This window comes from Grus americana, chromosome 8, assembly GCF_028858705.1.
Source record: "Grus americana isolate bGruAme1 chromosome 8, bGruAme1.mat, whole genome shotgun sequence".
Taxonomy (NCBI): Eukaryota; Metazoa; Chordata; class Aves; order Gruiformes; family Gruidae; genus Grus; species Grus americana.
This window is the reverse complement of record NC_072859.1, coordinates 26,913,999-26,935,974: the sequence shown is the minus strand read 5'-3', so window position 1 is coordinate 26,935,974 and position 21,976 is coordinate 26,913,999. Positions and strand designations below refer to the sequence as shown.

At 43.0% G+C, this 21,976-nt stretch overlaps 1 protein-coding gene across 1 annotated transcript in view; it reads left to right on the top strand.

Annotated features, from left to right (window-relative positions):
* TRABD2B (TraB domain containing 2B) overlaps positions 1–21,976 on the top strand; it is a 295,290-nt gene that overhangs the window by 152,515 nt on the left and 120,799 nt on the right. Inside the window, exon 3 of the mRNA XM_054834247.1 lies at positions 8,443–8,589. Coding sequence (XP_054690222.1) covers positions 8,443–8,589 — 147 coding nt within the window. The remainder of the gene's footprint in view (positions 1–8,442; positions 8,590–21,976) is intronic.

Here is a 21,976-nt window from a genome sequence, read left to right as displayed (position 1 = left end):
CCCCTGCAGCAACTCTCCTGGAGTGCTGCTCTTCTCCGCAAACCTTCTTACAAACTTCTAGTGCTCGCAAAACTCTTTAGTTACATGGGGGAACTTCCCTGACATTGAGGCAGCATTGGGGTTTCTGAACACATGGGTTTTCAAGTGGCAAGATACCTACAGGACAGGAATAACTGGCCAAGCCAGGCTTGCGGGGATGGTGGCACAGGAAGGACAGAGGGGGACCAAGGGGCATGCAGGAGCCGGGCTTGCAGCCAAGCCTGGGGCATCACCGAATAGGCAGCCCGGGCCATGTCCAGTTTGTCCTGCTGGACCACTGCCTGCTTTGTCTGGGTGAGAAATGTCTCTGCCTTCCTCTATGTCTACAGGTTTCATGTGGTCAGGAGGTGTTAGTTTAGACAGCCATCATCCAGTATCACACAGTCCATCTCCTTTCTCTTTGTGGGGCTGGGTCCATTCACGTCAGCTGAGTGCCCCAGCCTTTTGTCCCTGTAATGGTCTTTCCAATACCAAAAAATATATTGTCTCCCCTTGAGAGTGCAGTCCTAGATTTATGAATTGATTTTACTGTCTGTTTACCTTTTTGTTGACAAGATCTGAGACTGCAGACCAGAAGTCTAGTGGCACTAGTGGCACTTGGACCTGCAAGCCATCACTGCTGGGCAAGATGTTGGTTACTAGAACTTGTTGCACTTTAACCAGAAAAGCATTGAGGAAACCGACTGCTCAGAGTGTAACTCTTTTGTTGCAAATATTTAGCCTTTAGGTAGGTTTAGTCATGAAAATGAATTTACTGAACTCGGTACAACTGAGAGTACTAGTGGAAGTAAATCCTACATACGAAATCCACAAAGGCCATACGTTTAGGCTGCAAGTTTAACAGAAGTAATTCTATCCCTTCCAGTGATTCAGTTTTGATTAAGTTGCAAATCCTTGCTCCTGTTATTTCTTAATTTATTTGCCTAAGCTTGAATTTGGGCATTGACCGAAGCAGAGAGTTATCCTCCACAGTTCCTGCTCACTTACACCATTGCTGTTTGAATGTCAAGCTGAGTTATTGGCAGAAGAGACCATGCGGACGATGTGGTGACGGCATTGAAACTAAAACATCCTTCCACTGCAGCGTGGTGGTTCACAAAAGGGGAAAGGATGGAAACTGCATATCAAAGCTCTTTGCCCCCCCTTCCCTTTCTTCTGAATTAATCCGGACCTTTAGAAATCGACAGAGTTCACTACATTTAGAAGAAAAGGTTTCAGGTCTTAACCTTCTTCCAGTAGTGCCTGTGGTACAGCTGCTGTTGACTTCAGTTTACGTGCTTCAGAATTTGTTTTGGGGTATTTTGACCTACTTAAGGCGGGTGTTTTTATATATATATATATATATATATATAGGGTATGATACAATGTTTCTAAAGTGTTGTAAAGACTGAAATTAGCTGAGATTAGGTTTTTACTCCATAGTCTTTATTTGTTGTTTTAATGGCCTTGTGCAAGGGAAGACTTGTATCTAAGAGTACAAACTATAGCTAGCTGACCTGATGACCTACCAAAACCCCAAACAACTGCTCTCCAGGCTCTGAGTTAATGATGTTAACTCCGGGCTGAAGCCCGGAACTTGGTGCAGAAGCAATAGTATAGTCAGGTCAGCCCAGGGAATGTGAGAGCTGCTATCAACCAGCTGCTCCTTTGGCTTGGGGGGCTTGGGGGTGAGGGAATGGGGGTCCTATGCACATTGCAGTGTTTTCTCTCTAGGAATTGTTTCTGTTGGTTTTGAATGCCTTGATTCAATCAACCACAAAGAAAATACAAAAAAAAAAAGACTTTTGCACATGCAAGTTCATCATGGGAACTCTGCATAAAGAGAAGAATCTGGGTGCTGAAGTCAAGCTGTTGGAAGTCAACTTGAGGAGCGGCTTTGGGCATGCAGAGCTGAAGGCTGGAGCCCCAATCTCCCTGCAGCTTTGTCAGCATCGAGAAAACCGGTCACAGTCTCAGGGCTGCACATCAGTAGTGTGACTGCTCCGCAGCAGGCCATGCCTGCGGGTGACTGTCGTGGCTAAGCCGGTAGGATAGGTGGTGGTTAGGGGTTTCTCCAAGCGCCTCGGTCAGATTCAAACTGTTTTATTAAACTGGTTAATTGGCAGTTTGAAAGGGAGGGGGAAAAAGCGAGGTCCTTAGGTCTCCCTGGTCAGTGCCAAGCCGCAGACTGTTAACTACTCCTGCCTTTCAGAAGCAATAACTGCGGGTTTGGGGAACATATGGAACCAACTAGCTGAAAGGCTTTTATGAGGAGCTTTAACAGGGGGCACGGTTTTGTGAGCAGAAATTCCAGTGGATGAGTTAATAGTTTCACTTTCCTTAGCTGTCCCTTTATAGGAACAACAACAACAAAGTCGGGCGCGTTCCTCCCGCAGCCCCGGCTGTACAATGTGCCGATGCATCCAGGATTTCGTTTGGACACTGGGGGAGTCCTTTAGTAGATCCTCCGGGACCTGTTTTTGTGGAGCTATTTCCTGATGCTGACCTCATTAGGTGAGTTTCACAGCTCACTAATTCCTAGCAACAGCGCAAGAGATTCAAGGGAAGGGGAAACCCGTCTTCTGGAAACCAATGGAACTGAACAGATTTGGGCAAACACTTTTATTGCTTTTCATTAATCTGGAAAATCAGGGACTTGGGTTTTTTATTTCTTTTCTTTTTTTTTTTCTTCCCAAGCCACTATTTTGACCTGAAACTGTATATTTGATTTTCTATTTGAGTACAGAGAAGGATAACAACAAAAGAAGAACCCCTAAAGAACTGTATACCTCAATATTTATGTTGCAGCTTGTTTTAAAAAAAGCAAGAGAGTAGGCATTTCTTTGCTGGAATTGCAATGTCAGCACTGACAGGATGCTCAGATGCTTCCAGTAATGCTTATTTAGTATTTGCGTTGTGGTGGCATGTGTCCAAAAGAGAGAGCAAAGGAAAACAATAGTTGTCTGCTCAAGAGCTGACATCATAGTATGAAATTTAAGTACTTGTTTTTGTGGTATTATTATTAAACATGGTTCTATGCAGGGGTCATCCTGTAACTCCAGCTACCAGAGTCCTGTGAATACAATGTTTGTAGTTCAGTCTTGGTAAGTTTAGGACTGGAAAGTCATTTCTGCCCCGTCACATAAGAGTGAAATTTGTCTGAGCACCAAAGGTTGGCCTGAGAGTTTCCTCAGGGTTGCCTTTCATTCTTAAGTCTCCTGTATAGCGAACACACCTCCATTTGTCTTCAGCTTAACACAAAATTTGTTTCTTCTGTTGTAATTCCTGAATTTGTTGTCTATCTTATTAGCAATACATTTCATAAGAAGGTTTGAGACCTCTCAAGTATTTTATCTGGTAATAGGGTTTCCTTGTCTCATTTTACAATGGCCTCTTAGATACCCCCATGAAGCTGTTCTTCCGTTGTGGCACCATTTGGGACCATAGTCAGACAAATTGAAGCAACCTTTCTGCTTGGTTAGAAATCCGTAGTACTGCCTCCTAGACAAGGTGACAGGCACAGAGTTGAGCTGCTGTCAGAGTCTGTCAGAAATTGATTTCTGACAAAGCATGTGAGCATTCAGGATAAGCAGCCAAAGTCAACTCGCTCACCTATGCAAAAATATTAAAAATGTAGAGCTGAAAGGATACAGCTAACTCTGCATCCTTGAGCTGATGTTCAGTGATGATCAAGGCAAAGAATCCATGTTCTCAACAGCATCTTTTCAAAAAGTAAGCATCTTATTTCTTCTTTCATGCCATTCAGGACCTTATGACCAAAAGACCCTACAAGCAGGCATGATGCTGTATTTGATGAGGGTTAACTTGTTTTTTGTTTTCTGGGCTTTTTTTTATTCTCTTCAGCAAGGAACAGATGCATGTAAGATGGATAAGGAGAAAACTGTCCTGTACAAAAGCCATGATTTCAGCTCTTTAGCTATCACATACAGCAGTAACATGTTGCTGGCCTTCAGGAGCCTTCAAACGTCCAGTCTGAAGTTGCAGACTTGTGGCACGATAAATCATGATACATGAAGGTTTGTGGGAGTACCTTGGAACAAGTGGGAATTTTGTCTAGCTTTGGTCCCAAAACCAAATACATTGAAGAACACGATTTCTGGTGGAAAGGCTGAAGTGTTCCTAAGCCCGGTCCAGGTACAGGTCTATTCACTTCCCCTCCCTGTTCGAAAAGGTGGCAATGCTTTTTTAGATCTGTTTCTGTGGATTGGGTTTACTTGCCTAAAAGCCAAATCTAATTAAAATCTCACATAAAATCAAACCTCCAGCCTTTCCCATGGGCTTGCAAAACAAAGTTCAAACGGTCCCAAGGCAACTTGCACAAGTGCTGGTACCAAAACTTTTATGCAATGCCAGCCTCCTTTGAAACCTTGAGACCCAACGCAGTTTTGTCTGCTTGCTTTATATGAGGGGTTTGGAGATTTTCTAATGTTTCATCTGTTTGAAGTTGGAAGTTAAATGCCTTAAACATTCCAGTTGATTTATATGTGAGGTAGACTTTTGTAACCCATGCCTTCCATTCATGTGTGGTGACTCCTGGCTCTGTAATCCAGAGGTGTGTGGAGGGGGAAATACTATTTGAGTGTCAAGGTGATCAGTAAAGCTGTTAGCTATGGTCTGCATTGGGCTTGTTTGGTCCCTCGTTGAGGCCTGGAGAGAGCTTACATGGGAGTGGTAAAGCCTGGCTGCTGCAGATTTGGTTGCAACTGAAGTGACGAACATCATAGAGGCAAAAGAGCAAAGGTTAAAGCAAGGCAGCAGCACAGATACTGTTGGATGATGGTGGGAACAGTTGGCATGAACGTAAGAAATATAAGAAACCTTCACCAGGAGATGAAACTTGAGATTCCCACAGACCTCCCATCTGCTGGGGATCCCTCAATTGCACCAGTGATGCAAGAGCTCTTCCCTGTCCCAGCTCTGCTGCATCCCTTCTGACCTTGCCACGGCAGAAATGACTGGTCTGGCCCCCTTATCCTTGAGATGGCCGTAGGCTATGCAAAAGTGCTGCTAAACTGTCTGGCCTGGTGGTTCCTGGCACTGTGTGGAATTGGTGGTACCCACTCTCTTAGGGAGTAAAACAGGACCCATAGGTCTGCCCTAAGGGCTGAGCTGGTGTCTCCATACAGCCAAATAAAATCTGTGTGTTGTGTTGCAGCTTTGTACAAGAGAACACCACCACTCAGATAAAAAGGCTTCCTCCTGGCAGGGTGAGTTGTCCATGGTTGATCGCTCCCAAACGGGCCCAGAGACAGCTGTGCAAAAATGGCTTTCAAAGCACGCCAATGTGAATAAAAATGCACTTTCCCAGAGCTGAAGTCATAACTTCCCATCACTTCCCAGAACAAATACTGTCTGCTATATTTATTAGGTGGGACTGTGTATAGGCAGTCACTCTAAGTGTGTTTATTTTGAAGTCATCAGTTGTTCAGTAATCTCAGGCACCTCTGGGAGATTTAACTCAGATAGGGGTTTAGGCTGGAGGTCGTGGGGTCACTGACATTAAGATAGAGAGAAGGAAAGGAAACAGCGTTGGTTTTGTGGCATTATCTGAACAGTAAGGAAAAATAAATTCAGGTTTTAAGATGGCTTTAACCTGACTCTGACGGAAATGGTCTACAAATCCAGCCAACAAGCGGGCGGCTGTGACGAGACCTCGCTTCTCTTTAAGTTTGTTTTGAGCTGCCCAACCAAAAACCATGGTGGTTATGGCTTGATTAAGCAAGACTTCTCTAGAAATCTGTTTAAGTGGTTACAGTTTTCCTTTAGCATAGTCAAGTGTTTCAGTTTCTAATTTTAACTCTCAAAATAAAATCTCTTGAGTTGCTTTCTGGGCAGCAGTTTGAGCCCAGCGATGAGCTCCCACACAGCGCTAGCTGCATGCTGGAGTTCAGCTGGTGGCCGGCATCACCTCTAGGTCCCAAATGTGAGCGGGGACATGAACATCCTGGCACTAATGAAATCTGGGGTCCTGTGCACGGGGATCCACCTCCTACTATAAACTCCAAATAACTCATTCTCATGTGGAGGCTTTGGCGTCCTACAAGAAGTGAACTCGTACTGTGGGCTTTTGTGCAGCCCGGCACTTATTTTCACGGAACGTATAGGCAATTTTCTTTAAGACCTCTAACCCTCTGCAAATGTGACTGAAATCAGCTAATAGGCTCCAAATTTATTAGGAGGAGACAGACAGACAGACCCAGAGCATTAATGCATGGGACTGGTTTCCCCAGGAAGCCAGAATAAGGAGGGGGGAAGCATTGGGAGTAAAGTAAGGATTTGTTTATCGCCTTCTTAATATTTTATCATAAAACACACTGTCTTATCCTTAGGGTTTGTTGGTGGTTTGTATATGTGCGTGCCTGTGTGTATACATATTTTTGTATATAAAAATCCAGCAACATCCATTGTTTAAAAAATCAAAAATGAGAAGGATTTTACTAAAAGCATTTTGGGAAAAGCTCTGCTCTCAGTTTTCCTGTCAACGTTTTTCTAAGCTTTTATTTTTATTAGCCAAAATGTTTAGAATCCCCAGGAAATCCTGGGATGAACCATTTCCTCTTTGAGCTGTAGCCCTTAGGGGAAAAAGAAAAAGCTCGGATCCTTTCAAAGGTTAGAAATTTTTCAAACTGTATTTTTTGCACATTTTTTAAATTAGAGAAAAACTAAGTTAGGAAGATGCTTAACTTCAGGCTGTGGTCCTGGGCAAGACTGATCTCTTTGTAGAAAAGCCTGAAGAGACCCTTAGATTTGGGCAAGGAAATCTTTTAGGCTCGTATCTTAACGGGGAACCGATTGCCGAATTGAGGTATAACAAGTTCAGTTGAAAGACTATATTTTTAAAAGTAAATTAAAAAGTAACATTTGTTTTTCCTCAACCAATTTGTGTATGTTAGTTAGCATGTAACAGCTTTGTATTAAGAGGCTGTTAATGCCCTGCAGATACTTTTATTATTTTGATTTAAAAAAAAAAAATAAAAAATCTCAGATCATATTTGTTATATACCTGAGGTTTTGCAGGAGTAAATCCAATTGACTGTTTCCTTTCCTTCAGATAAACTTCAATGGAAATCATAATTTTAAACTAATAAGAACTTCCATCCTGCAAATATATATGTACATTGTTAATTTTGAACTTCTCTGGGTTTCATTCCTTAAAGTGGGTTCAGTTGCTTAAAGTTACAAAGGTAAGAAAGAAGATGTGTCACAGACTGCAGCCGAGCTGGGCCAGCTGGAGCTCAGCATGGGTTCCTTTACCCAGATTTTGAGATGATGGTTCTTCTTTGGGATGGATAGGGCACTGCTGTTATAAATGAGAGAAGCTGAAAATGTGGTGAAATGTAAGAGTGAGGGAGGCAGGAGTCTTTTAATGAAAAATGACACATCAATATAATTTTTCAGAACTCTGGATTTGCAGTCACTACATAGCATTTTATTTTAGGAAAAATGTGTTTGCTTATTTATATAATTTGTGGCAAACTGTCTTGACTGCTGTTCTTCTGATTTATTCATCTACTTTTTATCAAGTTTCTTTAGAAGGTTCTTGGAAAGCTGAACATGAAAAGCCCAGACTTGGTGGTTCAGTAACTGGTATAAATTACTCCCACAGTCTATCACAAATATGAAAAGATTTGTGGTAATTCATGTGAAATTTAGTAGCCTTTTTCATAATGCAAAGGAAAAAAAAATGTAATCTTTACGGACATTTATTTTTTTGATTACCTAAATTACGTAGTAAAGAGTGCTTCTGGTTTCTCGGTGTTTTCAGGTTTGGGATAGGGACACTCAACTAGTCTGCTGGGAGAGTGTTACAATTCAATATCTCTGTTCACTTTGCAAAGGGGTGGGTGAAGGGGGAAAGACTAAAGGAGGGAGACTCATAATGAATTTCCTAAAATTTCTGCTACTAGAAGTATGCAGACAGTCCAAATACTACAACTGTGACTTCAGAAGTTTGGAAGATTTTGATTTTTGTCAGAAATCTTCTGACTGAATTTGGGCTTTGGATTTACGCTAGCAGACAGGAAACAGTCAAAGGCAATAAAAGTTTCCAAATTTAGGGGCTTTCTCATTTCAGTGTCTCTCATGTAGCCAAGTAGTCAGCAAAGACAGCCTAAAAGTCCTCAGACCATGATCTCTGAGCAATATAAGTGTGTGTTGTGAAGGTATACTTTATGAGGAATATTAAAGGTCTTATAATAAGGTTTTCTACTAGTAGAGGACTTTGCATCTGATCCTCTTTCCAGCTGGGAATGCCTAGAGACCAGCCCTTGTTACTGTGGGCCAGGATGGGTCAACAGATTTCAAGTGCAAGAGAGTTTTTCAAAGTCTGGCCTTTTAGGCTTTGTTGCTTTGATTCCTAATATTTTTAACTGCTCCATGTTTTTCCTGTCTGCATTTCTACAGGTGCTGTTTGCTCTAAACCAAACTCTGCTCCAACATGAAAGCCTCCGAGCAGGTAGTTTGCAGGCCCCATATACCACTGAAGATCTCATCAAGCATTATAACTGTGGAGACCTGAACGCTGTCATATTCAACCATGACACTTCTCAGGTAAGCAAAAGCATTGTGGATGGGCCAGCTAATTGAGAAAAACCAGCTGCTTTAAGCCTAATCTAAAATTTCTACACTGGATATAATGATCTGTATTCATTAAAATTGAGGTGAATTGAGGCACAGAGACATTAAGAGCCAGGCATAAAGCTTATATCAGGTGCCTATAGCACAGCAATAAGTAAAGCTTTGTTCTCAGGGTCATCACTTTATACTCCATCTCCTCTTTCCCCTCTTCCTTTTGATGCCCTGTGTTTTCCTTCCACATGTGCCTCATTTGCCTAGTGAGAGAGCAGAGTTTCCTCAGGACTGCTTGGGCTCTGGGGAAAGGACTGCATGGAAAACTTTCCTAGGAATGTCCCTGAAAAAAAGTTAATTATAGATGCTTGTGGGGCTGTTGAATGTAGTCCCCTCATTAGGGGGGGGGGGGGGGGGGGATAAAAAATCTTTGTAATATTTGAGCTTATATATGAAGAGGAAGTGAACCTTATGTAAATACTTTATAAAGTAAATAACTTCTCAAACATGTCATAATTCAATAATTTTGTATGTGTCTCATGCAGCCCTTCAGTCTCTGTTTATCTTAGTTATCCAATGCTATTAAAAACTCTCAATGGAGCAGAAATCTGCTTTCCAGACTGGTTTGATAGTTCATGGCAAACTTTGAGATTCTCATTTAATATGCAGGTTCCTCTTTCTCCTTTCCTGTTAATGCTATGGAAACTTGGTCTTTGAATGTCATCTCCTACCTCTCCTTTTTTTGATAATTGTTCCCAGGTTCCTCTCTCAGGTGCAGTGACTTACTTGAAGGGGACCCGTATAAACTTTGGCAGCCATAGTATTATATGTGTTTTGCCAGTGAAAGTCTATTACATCATGATAGTGATTTACCATTAGCAAATGCAAGTCAAGGATAACTATGTGACTTCAAGAGAGTGCTGGGATAGGATAAGCTCCGTCTGGTGATTGAGGCAGAGGTCTCTGAGACATCTTGTCTTGCCATCGCTATCTTGAGTTGCACAGGGCTCTGTGGGTCACTTGTTTCTTAGAGGAACAGCTGGGAAAGTGAGCATGGCCCCAACCTGGCTGTAAGGTAACAAAGTCTCCCAGCTGTGCTCCACAACACAGGTGTTTTTCCAGAGGTCCTCTGTGCCCCTCTGAGAAGTTCCAGGTAGAAATGTGAAAGACATCCAGCAGCAGCTGGAGCTGCCTTTCCATGTCACCTATCACAGAACTAGCCTGCCCCTTGAGAGGAGCAGAACGACATCAGCTTGGACAATCAGAGGTCATTAAACTCTGGACAAATAGTCACGTCTCCTCTTTTCCCCTATCTGGTTATCATTTTCAAATAGCAGAAAGAGTGGTTGATGGTAAGGAATGGGAAAACCCTTTGCTGTCCCAGTTCATAGAATCATAGAATGGTTTGGGTTGGAAGGGACCTTAAAGATCATCTAGTTCCAACCCCCTGCCATGGACAGAGACACCCTTCACTAGACCGGGTTGCTCAGTTAATCCTATTCCAGAAAGTGAAGCATTGTTTTAGCATGACTAAGCAGGACATAACGGGGTGGTTAACATGGCAGTACTGAAACAGAAGTCTGTGTAGTACCAAAGCAGCCAGAGCTGTTCATTCTGGACAGCCTTGCACTGAAAAGTAAAGGGAGAAAGCAACTCAGGTAGGAATACATCTCTAAAGATGGGTTGTGTGAGTTGGAAAAGGTAGAGAGCTCATGACTTTAGAGGATCCTGGACAAGTCAGTGGTTGTAACTATTGCTGCAATGTCGAGGCACAGCACATGAGATAAATACATAATGATTTTAGAGAAATAACTCTTGCAAGGTGTGGTGGTATATTTGTCATGGATGCAAAGGAAGGACAACTAGTAGGTAAAACCATGAAGACAGTCCTGGCATCTGAATGTCCTGTGTCGTCTTTTAATCTCTATCAGTTTAATTTCTCCAGCGAGAAAGCCTTTGTCCCTGAGACAAGTTGTGGTTTCACATTGGTTGCATTGACTTGCAGACATCTGTGAGTTGTTGACACAATGTCCTGTAACAGACCTGTGGGTTAGACTCGAGAGGAACAAATTGGTGTAAAAACTTCTTTATCCCTGCAAATTGTTGGATCAAATGTGAGTTTAAAAACAGTGTTAAAGAAAGAAGAAAGAAGCCAACAACCAATCAGAGTTCAAGCAGTGGTGTTAGTCATGGTCCCAGAGTGCACGCAGTTGATAGAGATTATAACACTTACAGGCCATGGACAATTAAAATCCCTATATGTATACTAGTCCCTGCAGAACTTTAAATGTTGTGGAGTATTTTCCTCTCATGGGTTGTTGTTTTTAATTTGAGTAAAGAGGTTTTTTGTTTGGTAGTGTTTTTATAAACCAGCTTTATACCATTTATTTTTAATTGCAAGCAGAACAAAATAGAAAATTAAAATCCAAAATAAACTCCCTATTCAGGTCAACTTTTCTCAGTTGTGGTAATTCCAAAGTTTATTTTGTGTGGTTTTTGCAAGGATGATAGACTGTCTCTGCCATAGAGAGTCTTTGCCATTTGGTTATGAAATTAGGTTAGCCTGGTTTAAATATTGCACATGAAGAATCTCCCATGGGATCTTTCTGTTCAGACATTAAATGTAGGCACAGGGATTTATCATGGCCTGAGACACTATTGCAGGTCTCATCAGGTGACAACAAACAATTGGCCTACAAGTGCAGAAAAACTATAAATATCCCAAGTGAGATGTATCATCACATAAACTTCAGGGCAGGTACCCATGCCAGTGTTGGGAGATAAGAGTGTCACGGTGTTTTTAGAAGGTGTGCCCATTCTTCCATGATATCCAACTGTTGACCTAGCTCTTCAGAGGTCTGGTAAGTCCTTGGAGCTGGTACCATTAACACAACTTTGAAGTATCACATAGAAAGGAATAAAAGATCAGGAATGGAGTTGTAAGACTCAACGCTTATGTGAACGGTGGAGGCCAATCCCGTGTGGCCAGGGAGACTGGCAAAAGGCTGTGACTCTCACTCTTTGAAGATTCATGTGGGGGCTGTTTATAAGGTTACTAGTGCCTGCTTGTCTCGTGAAGGTTAGTGGGAGCTGCAGAATAAAGGTGAACCTGTCCATCAGTTGCCTCAGTTCAGAGGCATTGGTTTGGGTCACTGTAATGAACTGGGAAGTAGCTGAGAAAGTCTAACATAGCTGCAGGGGCAGTGGTGGTGGTGGGTGGGAGTATATATCTAGGTGCAGTAACTTCCTAAATTCCTGTAGTGTGAATCTAGGGAGATGGAGCATCTTCAGTAGCCGCCTGCAAGATGCTGAGATGCCTTTAAAGAAAAACTCATCCTGGAGCAGAAGGAAGGACCAGAAGTGGAAATCCTAATACTGTTAACTTGAGGCGTTACGAATGAGATTCTTGATGCTCTTAAGCGTCCCTGAGGGAGTCTGAGAAATCTGCAGTTTCTCAGCACCAGTCTTGTTGACTCCTGCGGTATCTGGGAGGAGAGGGCAGAGTCCTTCTGGGACTGAGTCTGTGCCAAGGGGGTGCACAGAAGGGATGGTGCTGGGAGAAAAAGTGCAGGGAAAGTTATTTCCTAGGCTCAAGCAGGAGCTTGGGCCCCAGGCCAGAGGACAGCAACTTTGGCTCCTGGGGACTGGGACAGGACCACCCCAGGGAGATGCTGCCCACCGTCAGGTTGAGAAGCCCAGTTTAGCCAGGGTAAGGTGCTTGAAATGGAGGGGTGTGAGCAAAATCCCTGCAGTTTTCCTGTTCCAGAGCCATCTGTACTGATGACAGTGGAGGACTAAACAAATCCTTCTCTGTTTCAGGGTTTGGGGGTTTTTTATTTTAATTAAGAACAGTGAAAGGGGGAAACACCTCTGCTTTCCTGTGGTTATATTACATTCTTCATTCCTTTCTCTCTCTCTTTTTCTTAAATTTTGTTTCCAAGCACCATTTTCCCAACGTATAAATCCTTATTTAAACGCAATGAAATTTTAAGGGACTGAGTTTATTCAGTTAGACTATGACCCAAAAGTGGAGTAGGAAACATCTCTCCTGCTTCTACAGCTTTCTGCAAACACTTGATTCTCTTGTGACTTCTGCAGTCAAGATGCTTATGTTGGTGTTTCTGGGCAAAGAGTCAAAATGATACTGAAGATAAAATATAATAATATAAGTTAAAGATAGGATGGGCATATTTTCTGCTTTTTCTTCAGACTTTTTCCCCTCAAAGAAGTTGTAGTTTCTTTCTCTCCTTTTGAAAAAACTTCTATACAAGTGAAGAGGCATTGGATTAGATCAGCAGCTTTAACTTCTGTATTCTGTCCAATGCTCTCACAAGGGAATTGAGGTCAGCATGTCCAGATACATTAAAATGCAAAAAAATCTGTTAGTGCAAAATCAGAAACTTATCTACCTCCAGAGAATATTTTTTCTTATGTGAGACAGTTAAAAAATTGCCTAATGACCTGAAGCCTTGGTGAGGAAAAAGTAGGGTGCAGAACAATTTATCTTGTATTTTGTTCCCTAAATCTGATGTAAAGGTCTTTATTTAAACCGCTGTGTCTAGAGTTTTGGGTTCAGGGATATCTTGCACCAGTTACTTCCTGTGTTTGGTTCTGAGATGTTCAATTCTTTAAGGACAATTCTGTAAAGCAGATTCATCTTTGCCAGCATGGAATTAGCTGGTTCTGTGTTTCCTTGTATTCCTATGTATACTTTATTAAGAGGGAAACTGAAAAACCAAGGCTAAGATTTTTCTCCTTCAACCCTTCCCAAAAACTATACCTGTGGTCTCCCGCTATTGTTTCTGTCCTCAGCCATTCTCCTGACCTGAGGAGAGGCTTCTGTCCAGGAGAAGATGGTTTCACCTCTCTTGTTGCTGGTCTGGTGTACCAGAGGCATGCAGCTACACTGCTTAATTTATAGACAGTTTTCTTCAGGCCAGGTCCTACTGGTTACATACTCGTTATTTGCTTGTCCATTTTAGGGTTAACAATGCAATTCAAGAGTCATACCTGCCACTTACAAAGCATCTTTCATCTCGAGCCTTTATGTTTTGTGTGTGGTTTAGACTGTATTGAAAGCTCATTGAAATAATGGCTAATATTTCCATGCCTTCAGCAGGCTTCGTATGAGTCCCAGTGGGCCCAGCCGTCATCCGGATATCAAAGTGAAGAAAGCAAGTTAGGCCAGTGAATAACCCAGTTTACAGGCTTTATGCACACCTGAGTATAACGGCCGCCTTGTTGCCAGGAGAGGTGAAGTCTTGGCTTAGTCCTACACAGAAAAGCAAGCTATGCAATGAAGTTGCTTGCCTGCAAACGTGTCTCAACCCCTTTCAGGTGCTTAGGGCTCGCTGTGCCTCCTTCTTCAAGCTGTGTCCATCAGAAACAGCTGAGCTTTTTGTGTAACTTAAAGAATGATGGCACCCATATCTTGAGTTGCTTCTGCAGTTCAAGCTCCTGTGGATTCATGCTGAAAAACAGTGTTCATGCAGTGGGTGTTACCCTCTGAAAAGCATATGATGGTCCTGATAACACGACATTAGAGATTCATATGCTAACACCATGTCAGTAGTCAGCCTCCCTAAACCAAAGAAGAAAAGCTTTCGTGCATCGCTTCACAATGCACTTGCTCTTTGTAAATCGCCAGGTTGTGTTATGTACTCCTTTAAAAATGTTATCGTCCTGCATTTAAACCTGTTGTCTGACGTTTAAGGGTTCTGATAATTCTAATTACATCATTAACTTGCCCCATTCTCATTCTGGATAAAATACAACTGGGTTTCTGGCTCACTTCTTGAATCACTGAAAACTATCTGTGGAATGCTCCAGCTTCAATAGCTGCAGAAACACGCAGCTGAGACCATTAGGTAGAGTGTTGAATGACAAGCAGACCTAATTTGTCCAAGGAATGGAGTTTTATCTGGGGCAAAGGAAGATAAATCCATAAAGCTAAGGCACAGCTATTGTAATGCAACGCTTTGGAAGCATCTTATCATTTTCAGCTGTAACAAAGTGCAGGCGAACTGGCACAGCCTCTCGTTCTTCCAGGGAAAATGATTATAGGCTTTCCAGCGAAGCAAGTGCAAGGTTGTCCCCGGCGCCAAGGGAGCCAGTCCCACGAGTTTCTCCTTGTGGGCCCACGCGAAGGGTCGGTAACGCTTCCAGGAGTGTTTGTTAAAATAACATTGATGGCAGTCCCGACACTGCCTGGGTGTTTGGTGACACGTGTGCTCATCGCCACTTGTGCCCCGATAGCAAGCAGAGGATGTCTCCCACCTTTCTCCTCTTTGGGCTGTAGCACAGGATGCTGCTGGAGAGATGTTGCCTTCCCATAGTTCAGGAGAGCTCCTGATCTGCCCCTGTGGGATCGTACTTTCTTTCCAGTTGCACCTGAGTTATGGCTCTGTGTCTTCGTATATTGTGAGCGTTTGGAAGTAAAAAACCAGAAATGCAGCCAAACTTTTCAGAGTCTAATTTTCATATTATGTCAGAACAGGATTCCAGATTGGAGCAATATTATGTTTTGGCTTATGTGTTTTAGAAAATTGGTTACAGATTCAGATTGTGAGAGTTAAGTCTACTTGTTGATGACAGTGCTGGGGAAAACACTGCAGAAATTATTTTTTTATTAATAATCTGGAACGTGCCCAGATAATTTTCGTGCTACAGGTTTTGAAAATAGGTTCTTTCTTGAAAATTTTTATTACATGTTTGCATTTAGAGTTGTCTTACCTTGGAAGTTCATTCCTTTCTCTTTCCAGTTTCCATGGAGAAAGCAATGGGAGAGGGAGAGAAAGTCAGAGAGAAATTGGAACAAGACATTTAAAGGCAAAGATTTTTCTTGCAAAGACTGCTGTGTTATTAGAAAAGGAACATATTCACCTACAGAAAAGGGCTGATTTACATTAAAAACGTTTAAGGATTGTTGACTACCTGTATTTATTAGTAAGGGAATAAACTATAAAAGAGTATGAAAGAGTGATTGGGAAAAACATTTGGAGTTCAAGGTAGTAGCATGCTGCTTTCTGTGCATTGCTGTGTGTTTGCTGTAAAGCATTTACTATCCCTTCTTTATAAAGAGCTGGTTTATGAAGTGTTTCTTGGAAAGACTTGTTCAAGAGAAATGAGAAAGACTTGTTAGTTTTTTAAACAATATCTTGTGGATTGAATGTACAAAATGCTTTGTCTCCCTTTGTGTTTTATCCAGAAGATGTATTTGTCACTTCATTATGACAGAGAGGGGAAAAAAGCGAGGCAAGGCAGCGGTTTGGTTGTCTTTGCTGACTTGGCAGGATTAGTATCAGATATTATGTGAAAAGACTATGTTCTGGGGTACTGCTTGACACGTTTCTTGGTCTGACACTATTAAAACTGAATAGCAAACACTGCAGAACAGGTTCTCCAGGATAAACTGGTTGTGCTCTCTGATGATGGCTTCAGACCTGGAGCTTCTTTTCTCTCCTCTGGGAGAGTTGATTGCTGATAAACCCAAAGTCAAGGCTTATACAGTTCCACCAGCTTAGATGCAAAGAAATCAGTTTCAAGGAAAACTTAATTTGTCTCTACTTCACTGACTTCATCTGAATTATTCCTTATTTTTCTCCTGACTGGTCCTCATTCCATTTCAAAATGCTTTCTTGGAGATGTTCTGCATCTTTATATCCTATACTAGACCTCTCAAACAACCCTACCTTAAAAAAAATTAAAATTAGTTCAAAAGTCATCATCCAATTTGTTCCAGATGCCCGCATGGCTAGGAAGCTTAGGCTAGTTGGATTGGGAGTAGCCTGGAGTTTTGTTAGGATGGAACAGGAGGGCAGAGCTGTCTCTCCATACAGCACTGCCTTGCGCTGTCAGCTCTGGAGGTCCCGTGTCCAGCACAGCTGCTGTTGTGTTATTAACCAGCTTTTTCCTCCTTGCTAAGCTGTGTGATATTTTGCAACCCATATCTTTTGGATCACACTTGCCTGGGGTTAAAATCATATTGCAAACTTCACGCAAACATTCAGGCTTTCCCTGACATCTTACTAAACAGAGGTGGGAAGAAACTCACTGAAGAGCCCTGAACAACCAAATCTGAACTTGTACCTGCTACTGACCAGCTGTTCTCCCACTGAGTAACAGAAGACAAAATGAAAAATACCTTTGGACAAAGAATTGCAATGCTTTAATAAACCAACCCCAAAACCCAAACCTTCTGGCCCCAGTTTTTTCACTTTATTGCCCTGCTTTGCCCTTTGATCAGTATCTTTACTTGGGTGTCATGGCAATATAATAGGTGATGGTTTTAGTGTCAGAACGGAAAAAAAATTTATTCTTTGTCAAAGGAAACAAAGCATTTGGAAGGGAAATAGAAAAACTTGAACTTTTCCATATGTTTGCAAGCTTGTGAAGGCTGGCCTTAAAAAAATCCCAATGTTAAAGGGGTTTTAAATGGGGCAGGAGTATCATTAGGTAGTTAAGATTTACCCTCCCCACTGAAAACCAAACCTTTATTTGCATACGCTGCGGGCTTGTCATCCTTATTCAATTAATGTACAGGTCCCTGTAATCTGGTCCTAAATATACACTGCATAGTTGGGTGAAGCTTGCAGAAAGGGGGACGGGATCATTGTTCAGACTGTGTTTTGTTAAGACTTCTTTAATCAAAACATTCATTCAGATAGAGAGGCCGGCTGCATATTTTGGCATTGCTACCAAGGGGAGTGGGGCTGGGGTTGGGGTGGGGAGGGGGGCCTTGGGGGAGGGGCTGGTGTTGTTTGTACTTTCTTTTTTTTCCGAAGTGCTTGGAAAGCAACTATTTAACTGGTGTGGAAAAACAAATAGAAAACATACATGAAGGTCATGACTTCTCAGGGATTTGTTGAAAGTCTTTTTTTTCTAACAGGGATAAAAGTATCACACCCCCCCAAGCTGTTTCTGAGATACCTGGCCCATCCCTGTGGCCTTTCTCCTTTTTTTTATTTCCCTTTTATTTTTTTTTTTTTAAACATGCTTTCCTTCAACCCAAATGTATGGGAGGAGAAGGTAGAACCAAACAGGGCACACGACTGCCGTTTGGCTGGTTGCCACCTGGGAGAACAGCGATTGCAGGATGGGTTTGGGGCTCCCAGGAAAGGTCTCCACCACGCAGGTGCAGCAGGGGCTGAAGCTGCAGGGAGTGTGTCTGGGCCCTCCAGGGAGGGTGTCTGGGTGCTCCAGGGGCTGCAGCTCACCTTGCCTACCGGCAAGTTTGCACTCAGGCCAGCAATGACTCCTATAGCTTTTGTGCCACCTGCAGAGCTGTTTTTTAAAAGTATCATGCGCTATCCATAGAGACTTCACTAGCTTTCAGCCTGTTTTCCCCCTCCACATCTTCTCCTGTTTGTAATTTTCCTCTGTTTACAAATTTAGATGCTCCAGTGACTCATAGAGCTGAGCTAGCCAATTTGAAACCCAGTTTCAAAGACCTCCGTTTTCACACTCAAGTTGCCACGCCATGCTGAGAGGTACCCAAGCTAGGTTTACGTAAGGTAGGCCAATTACAGAAAGCTTGCTGGCGTGAACTGCAATGTATCTGCAACGTTTATGGACCCTGAGCAGTAATGTGAGTGTGCAGGGATTAGCTCACAGCCAGAAGTGGCTCCCCAGGGCTGGTCCCAAGAAATGTGCTTGCTCTTACACTGGCTTTCCTTGTGCTCTTGGACTGTCTTTCCTCCCTCACTTCCCTTCAAGCAAAAATGTTTTTTGCTTTTTTAAATTTTTTTTCCCCTCCAACCTGATCCAGATATTTTCTATGGGTTCCTGATGCCCTACAATATTGGGTTTGTGAGAGGAGACGCTCCCTCCTCTTCATTGCTGTTTCCAGGGAAAAGGGTACAGGCAGGCTGCTGGGGTCACTAGCCTTGTGCTTCTTTCCTCTGAGGCAGCAGATGGAGGAAATACATTGAAAAGAGCAGTTGGGCTTGCTGGCATGGGGGTGTGAGCCATGCCAGCCTCAGCTGCTGTCCCAGGAGCCTGAACACACACCTTCCCCCCACACACACACACACACAGGATGGGAACAGGGGCTTTATCAGTGCAGCACAGCCGGACGAAAGGCATCGTCAGCATTTAGCTCAGAGAGGATTAGATGTGCCTAAGCGGAGCCGAAATGCTGGAAGCTGCAGCAACGCATCCCAGTTGCAGTGAACTGGAGCCAGGAAACAGTTTAGGGTTCATAAGCCCCTCTCCATTAGGCTCCTGGTTTGCAAGACCACACTTTCCACCAAGGGAGAGCTGACTGTCCCTTTGCCTTGCAGTTTTTCAGGGTTGTTCCCTGCTTTTGGAGGTTTGGGACTCCTGCTAAGCCAAGGGACGTGATGGAAAATCTGTTCCTGCTGTGGAAATGCTGAGTTTGTCCAAACCCCAAAAGTGCTTCACAAAGGGCTCCATGGTGTGGGGACAGTGGGTAGGCGTGGGTGGCAAGGCAGCGTGGCTGGTGGGCAGGTGTGAGTGGGAGAAGTGCGACTGGTTTTTGTTGTGCGTTCAAAACTTGCAAGCCTCCAGCTGCAGTGAGAGTTGTACCTGGGGAACTGCTCCGCTTTCTGCAAAGGGGTGGGAACAAAACTGGATGAGCACAGACTGGGGAAATGTTTAAGCTTTCTGTGACTTCAAATCAGTCTGAGTCTGTATCCGAGTTTGGTGTCAGGGTATGCTTCTAATAAACCATTTTAACAGCCCAAAATCCATCAAGTTGACATACCTATCCTGACCATGACCTCCAAAATGGGCTGGCTGTGCCTGTAATATATTCTCAAGTCCCATCTTGGCTAGGTGTTTGCTCTGGGAAAAAGAAAGGAGTAATGGAACTGACTTATCCTGAAGATTAAATACTCCTTTTACAGTCCACTTAGGCTTGTAATATATTACTTTAAATGTTTGTGCTTAAAAGAAAGCAATAATGGGTTAATCACAACATGCTTGAATTGGACACCATTTTGCAGAGCTCCTTCCTGGTTTCCCTTTTCCATAACACACTGGAAGCTCATCTTCTCAGCAGCTGTCAGCTTTGGGCTACATCAGATTAACCAGACACCCCCTCCTTTGTAACTGAAGGTCCCCATCAGGATGGAAACTCAGCAGCGCTGGAGGAAAACCAGTCGAGTCGGCAGCAGTGTTCATCTCGGCAGCAGCCACGTCCTTCTCGTGGAGATGCTCACTCTTGCAGCCCATTCACTTTGTGCTATTTGAATCCTTCGTATCAGAGGCTGCAGGCAGTGGATAGCGCTCTCCCAGATGCCAGAAGGGTCCATAAATCAGAGGGAAACAGGTGTCTTCCAAGTCCAGAGCAGTATATTTTGCAGCACTGCAGTAAAAAACACAGTGCCCTGTCAAGGCTGGTTAACGGGAGAGTATCCTCCCTTCATAAACAAATGATAACTCGAGCTCACATGTCAGCCTCTGACCCAAGAAGGGCTGGTGTGAATTTAGGTCCGTTCAGTTTGTCGGAGGAGCCAGCAGATTTCAGGATGCTGCTTTGGCTCCCTGCGTAAGCCACACTGTCAGCTCTTGAGATCCTTATCTTGCGTAGTGCTGTCAACTGCATAAAAGTTCCTGACCTGCGTGGTGCAGGGAAAATCCTTTGAAGCAGGATCCCTTGCTTGTCTTCTGGCCTCTGCCCATGTAAAGCTCATAAACTAGAAGACTAATAAAGAGAACCCCATCTTTATCATGTCTAAAAAAAAATTAATGCAGTCAGCATGATCTGGGAACAACTCCCGGCTAACAACTGGAGATAAGGATTACTAGCATGGAGATTGAGCTTTCCTGTTAGGGAAAGATGGATGGGTTTTGTATTTAGATGCTGGACTGGAACTCAGGAAGCTGATGGCCAACTCTCTTCCTTGCCATAGACATGCCTTGTGGTCCTGGGTGTGCCTCCTCCTATTTTCTCTATTTAGCTTATGAATGCTCTGGGGAGAGAGGGAGACGTAAGGCGTTATTGTTAAGAGATTCCCCTGCAAGGATTAGTGATGATGTTGTACTTGCGACACTCTGGAGTTTGAATGTTGCACAGATGGTGAGGCTGGAAAGCCATTAGTTATCTGCTGATTAGGAGACGAGGGAAGAGAGGAATCTCAGAAGCCAAGGGGGTTGACCAAGACATAGGAACAGAATGGCAGGAAAGCTTTTTGGAATCACTATATTTTCCATGGCAGGGGCTGGCTTCCCATTTCCCTATCTCAGCTTCTTCTTCTCCATCTGCAGACAGACTTACAGATGAAGACCACCTCTGCCTGCATGCAGGCAAGAAAGGCCACACAGCCCTTTATTCTGATATTGGTAGTATTGGGTTTTTATTGACATAATCTTACAATTTGAATGCACATTCCAGAAATAGGTTAGCATCACTGGAACAGAACGAGGCTAAAAAAGGTTATCAGGAGATTGGGAAATGTAGTGTATAGGAGTCGGAAAGATAACACTATTCCTCCACATCTGATTGTGATTTGATGCTGGACTGAATCTGGAGCAGTTCCACTGTAGCCAATAGATCCAAAGCAGGAAAAAAAAAATGTTAACCAAAGTTGGTAGTGCTTATATGTGTCCCCAAAAATTTATTTGCAGATAGATATTCACAACTTTGGCACTGTGCCTCTGCCCAGAAAATTTGTCCAAATATTAAAAAAGAGTAAATAAGAAAATGTACTTAAATGTAGTCCAGTGTTTATGAATTTTCAGCTGAACTTTGGCAGTAAGCCCTCAACGTGATAAAAGACTCTGCACCAATATATTTTGCTTTTCTTTTTTTTTTCCATTTCTTTGTCTCTATAGACAAAGCTGACAGCGTAGCATAGATCTTGAGATATGACTGATGCATTTTTCTAAGCTAAAGTATGTTGTTAGCTCTTATGCTAATGCTTGCAGCAGAATCCCAACCTTCTTCCACAAAGTATTTGTGGGAAGAGAGGTTACCGCTGAGCATTGTCTTGGACTTTGGATCCTCCTTTGGGTCCTTCAACAGCTAGATTCAGCCAGTGCCTTGTGTGTAACATCTGTTCTCAAGTCGGAAAGTCTTGCTGTCCCCATTTTACAGATGGACTTTTGAGAGACAGGAGGAATAAAGCCAAATGCTTCAAAGATACTTAGGGGAGGTTAAGTGCTGAGTTCCCTTTGAAGGTCTAAACCCAAATGACAAGCTTGTGATCATGCAAGAGATTTGTATTGCCCATGGGAACAGAACCATTTTTTCAGGGTAGTGTCATAACCACTCCACAATCCTTCCTCTTTCTTCTTCCTAAAGCTCCCACTGACTTCAAAGGTGAAGAATTATGGCCCACATCCCACAGCACTGTGAGCTCGGACGTGTGTGCAGAGCTTTACCCACACATATATTCCATCAGGGATA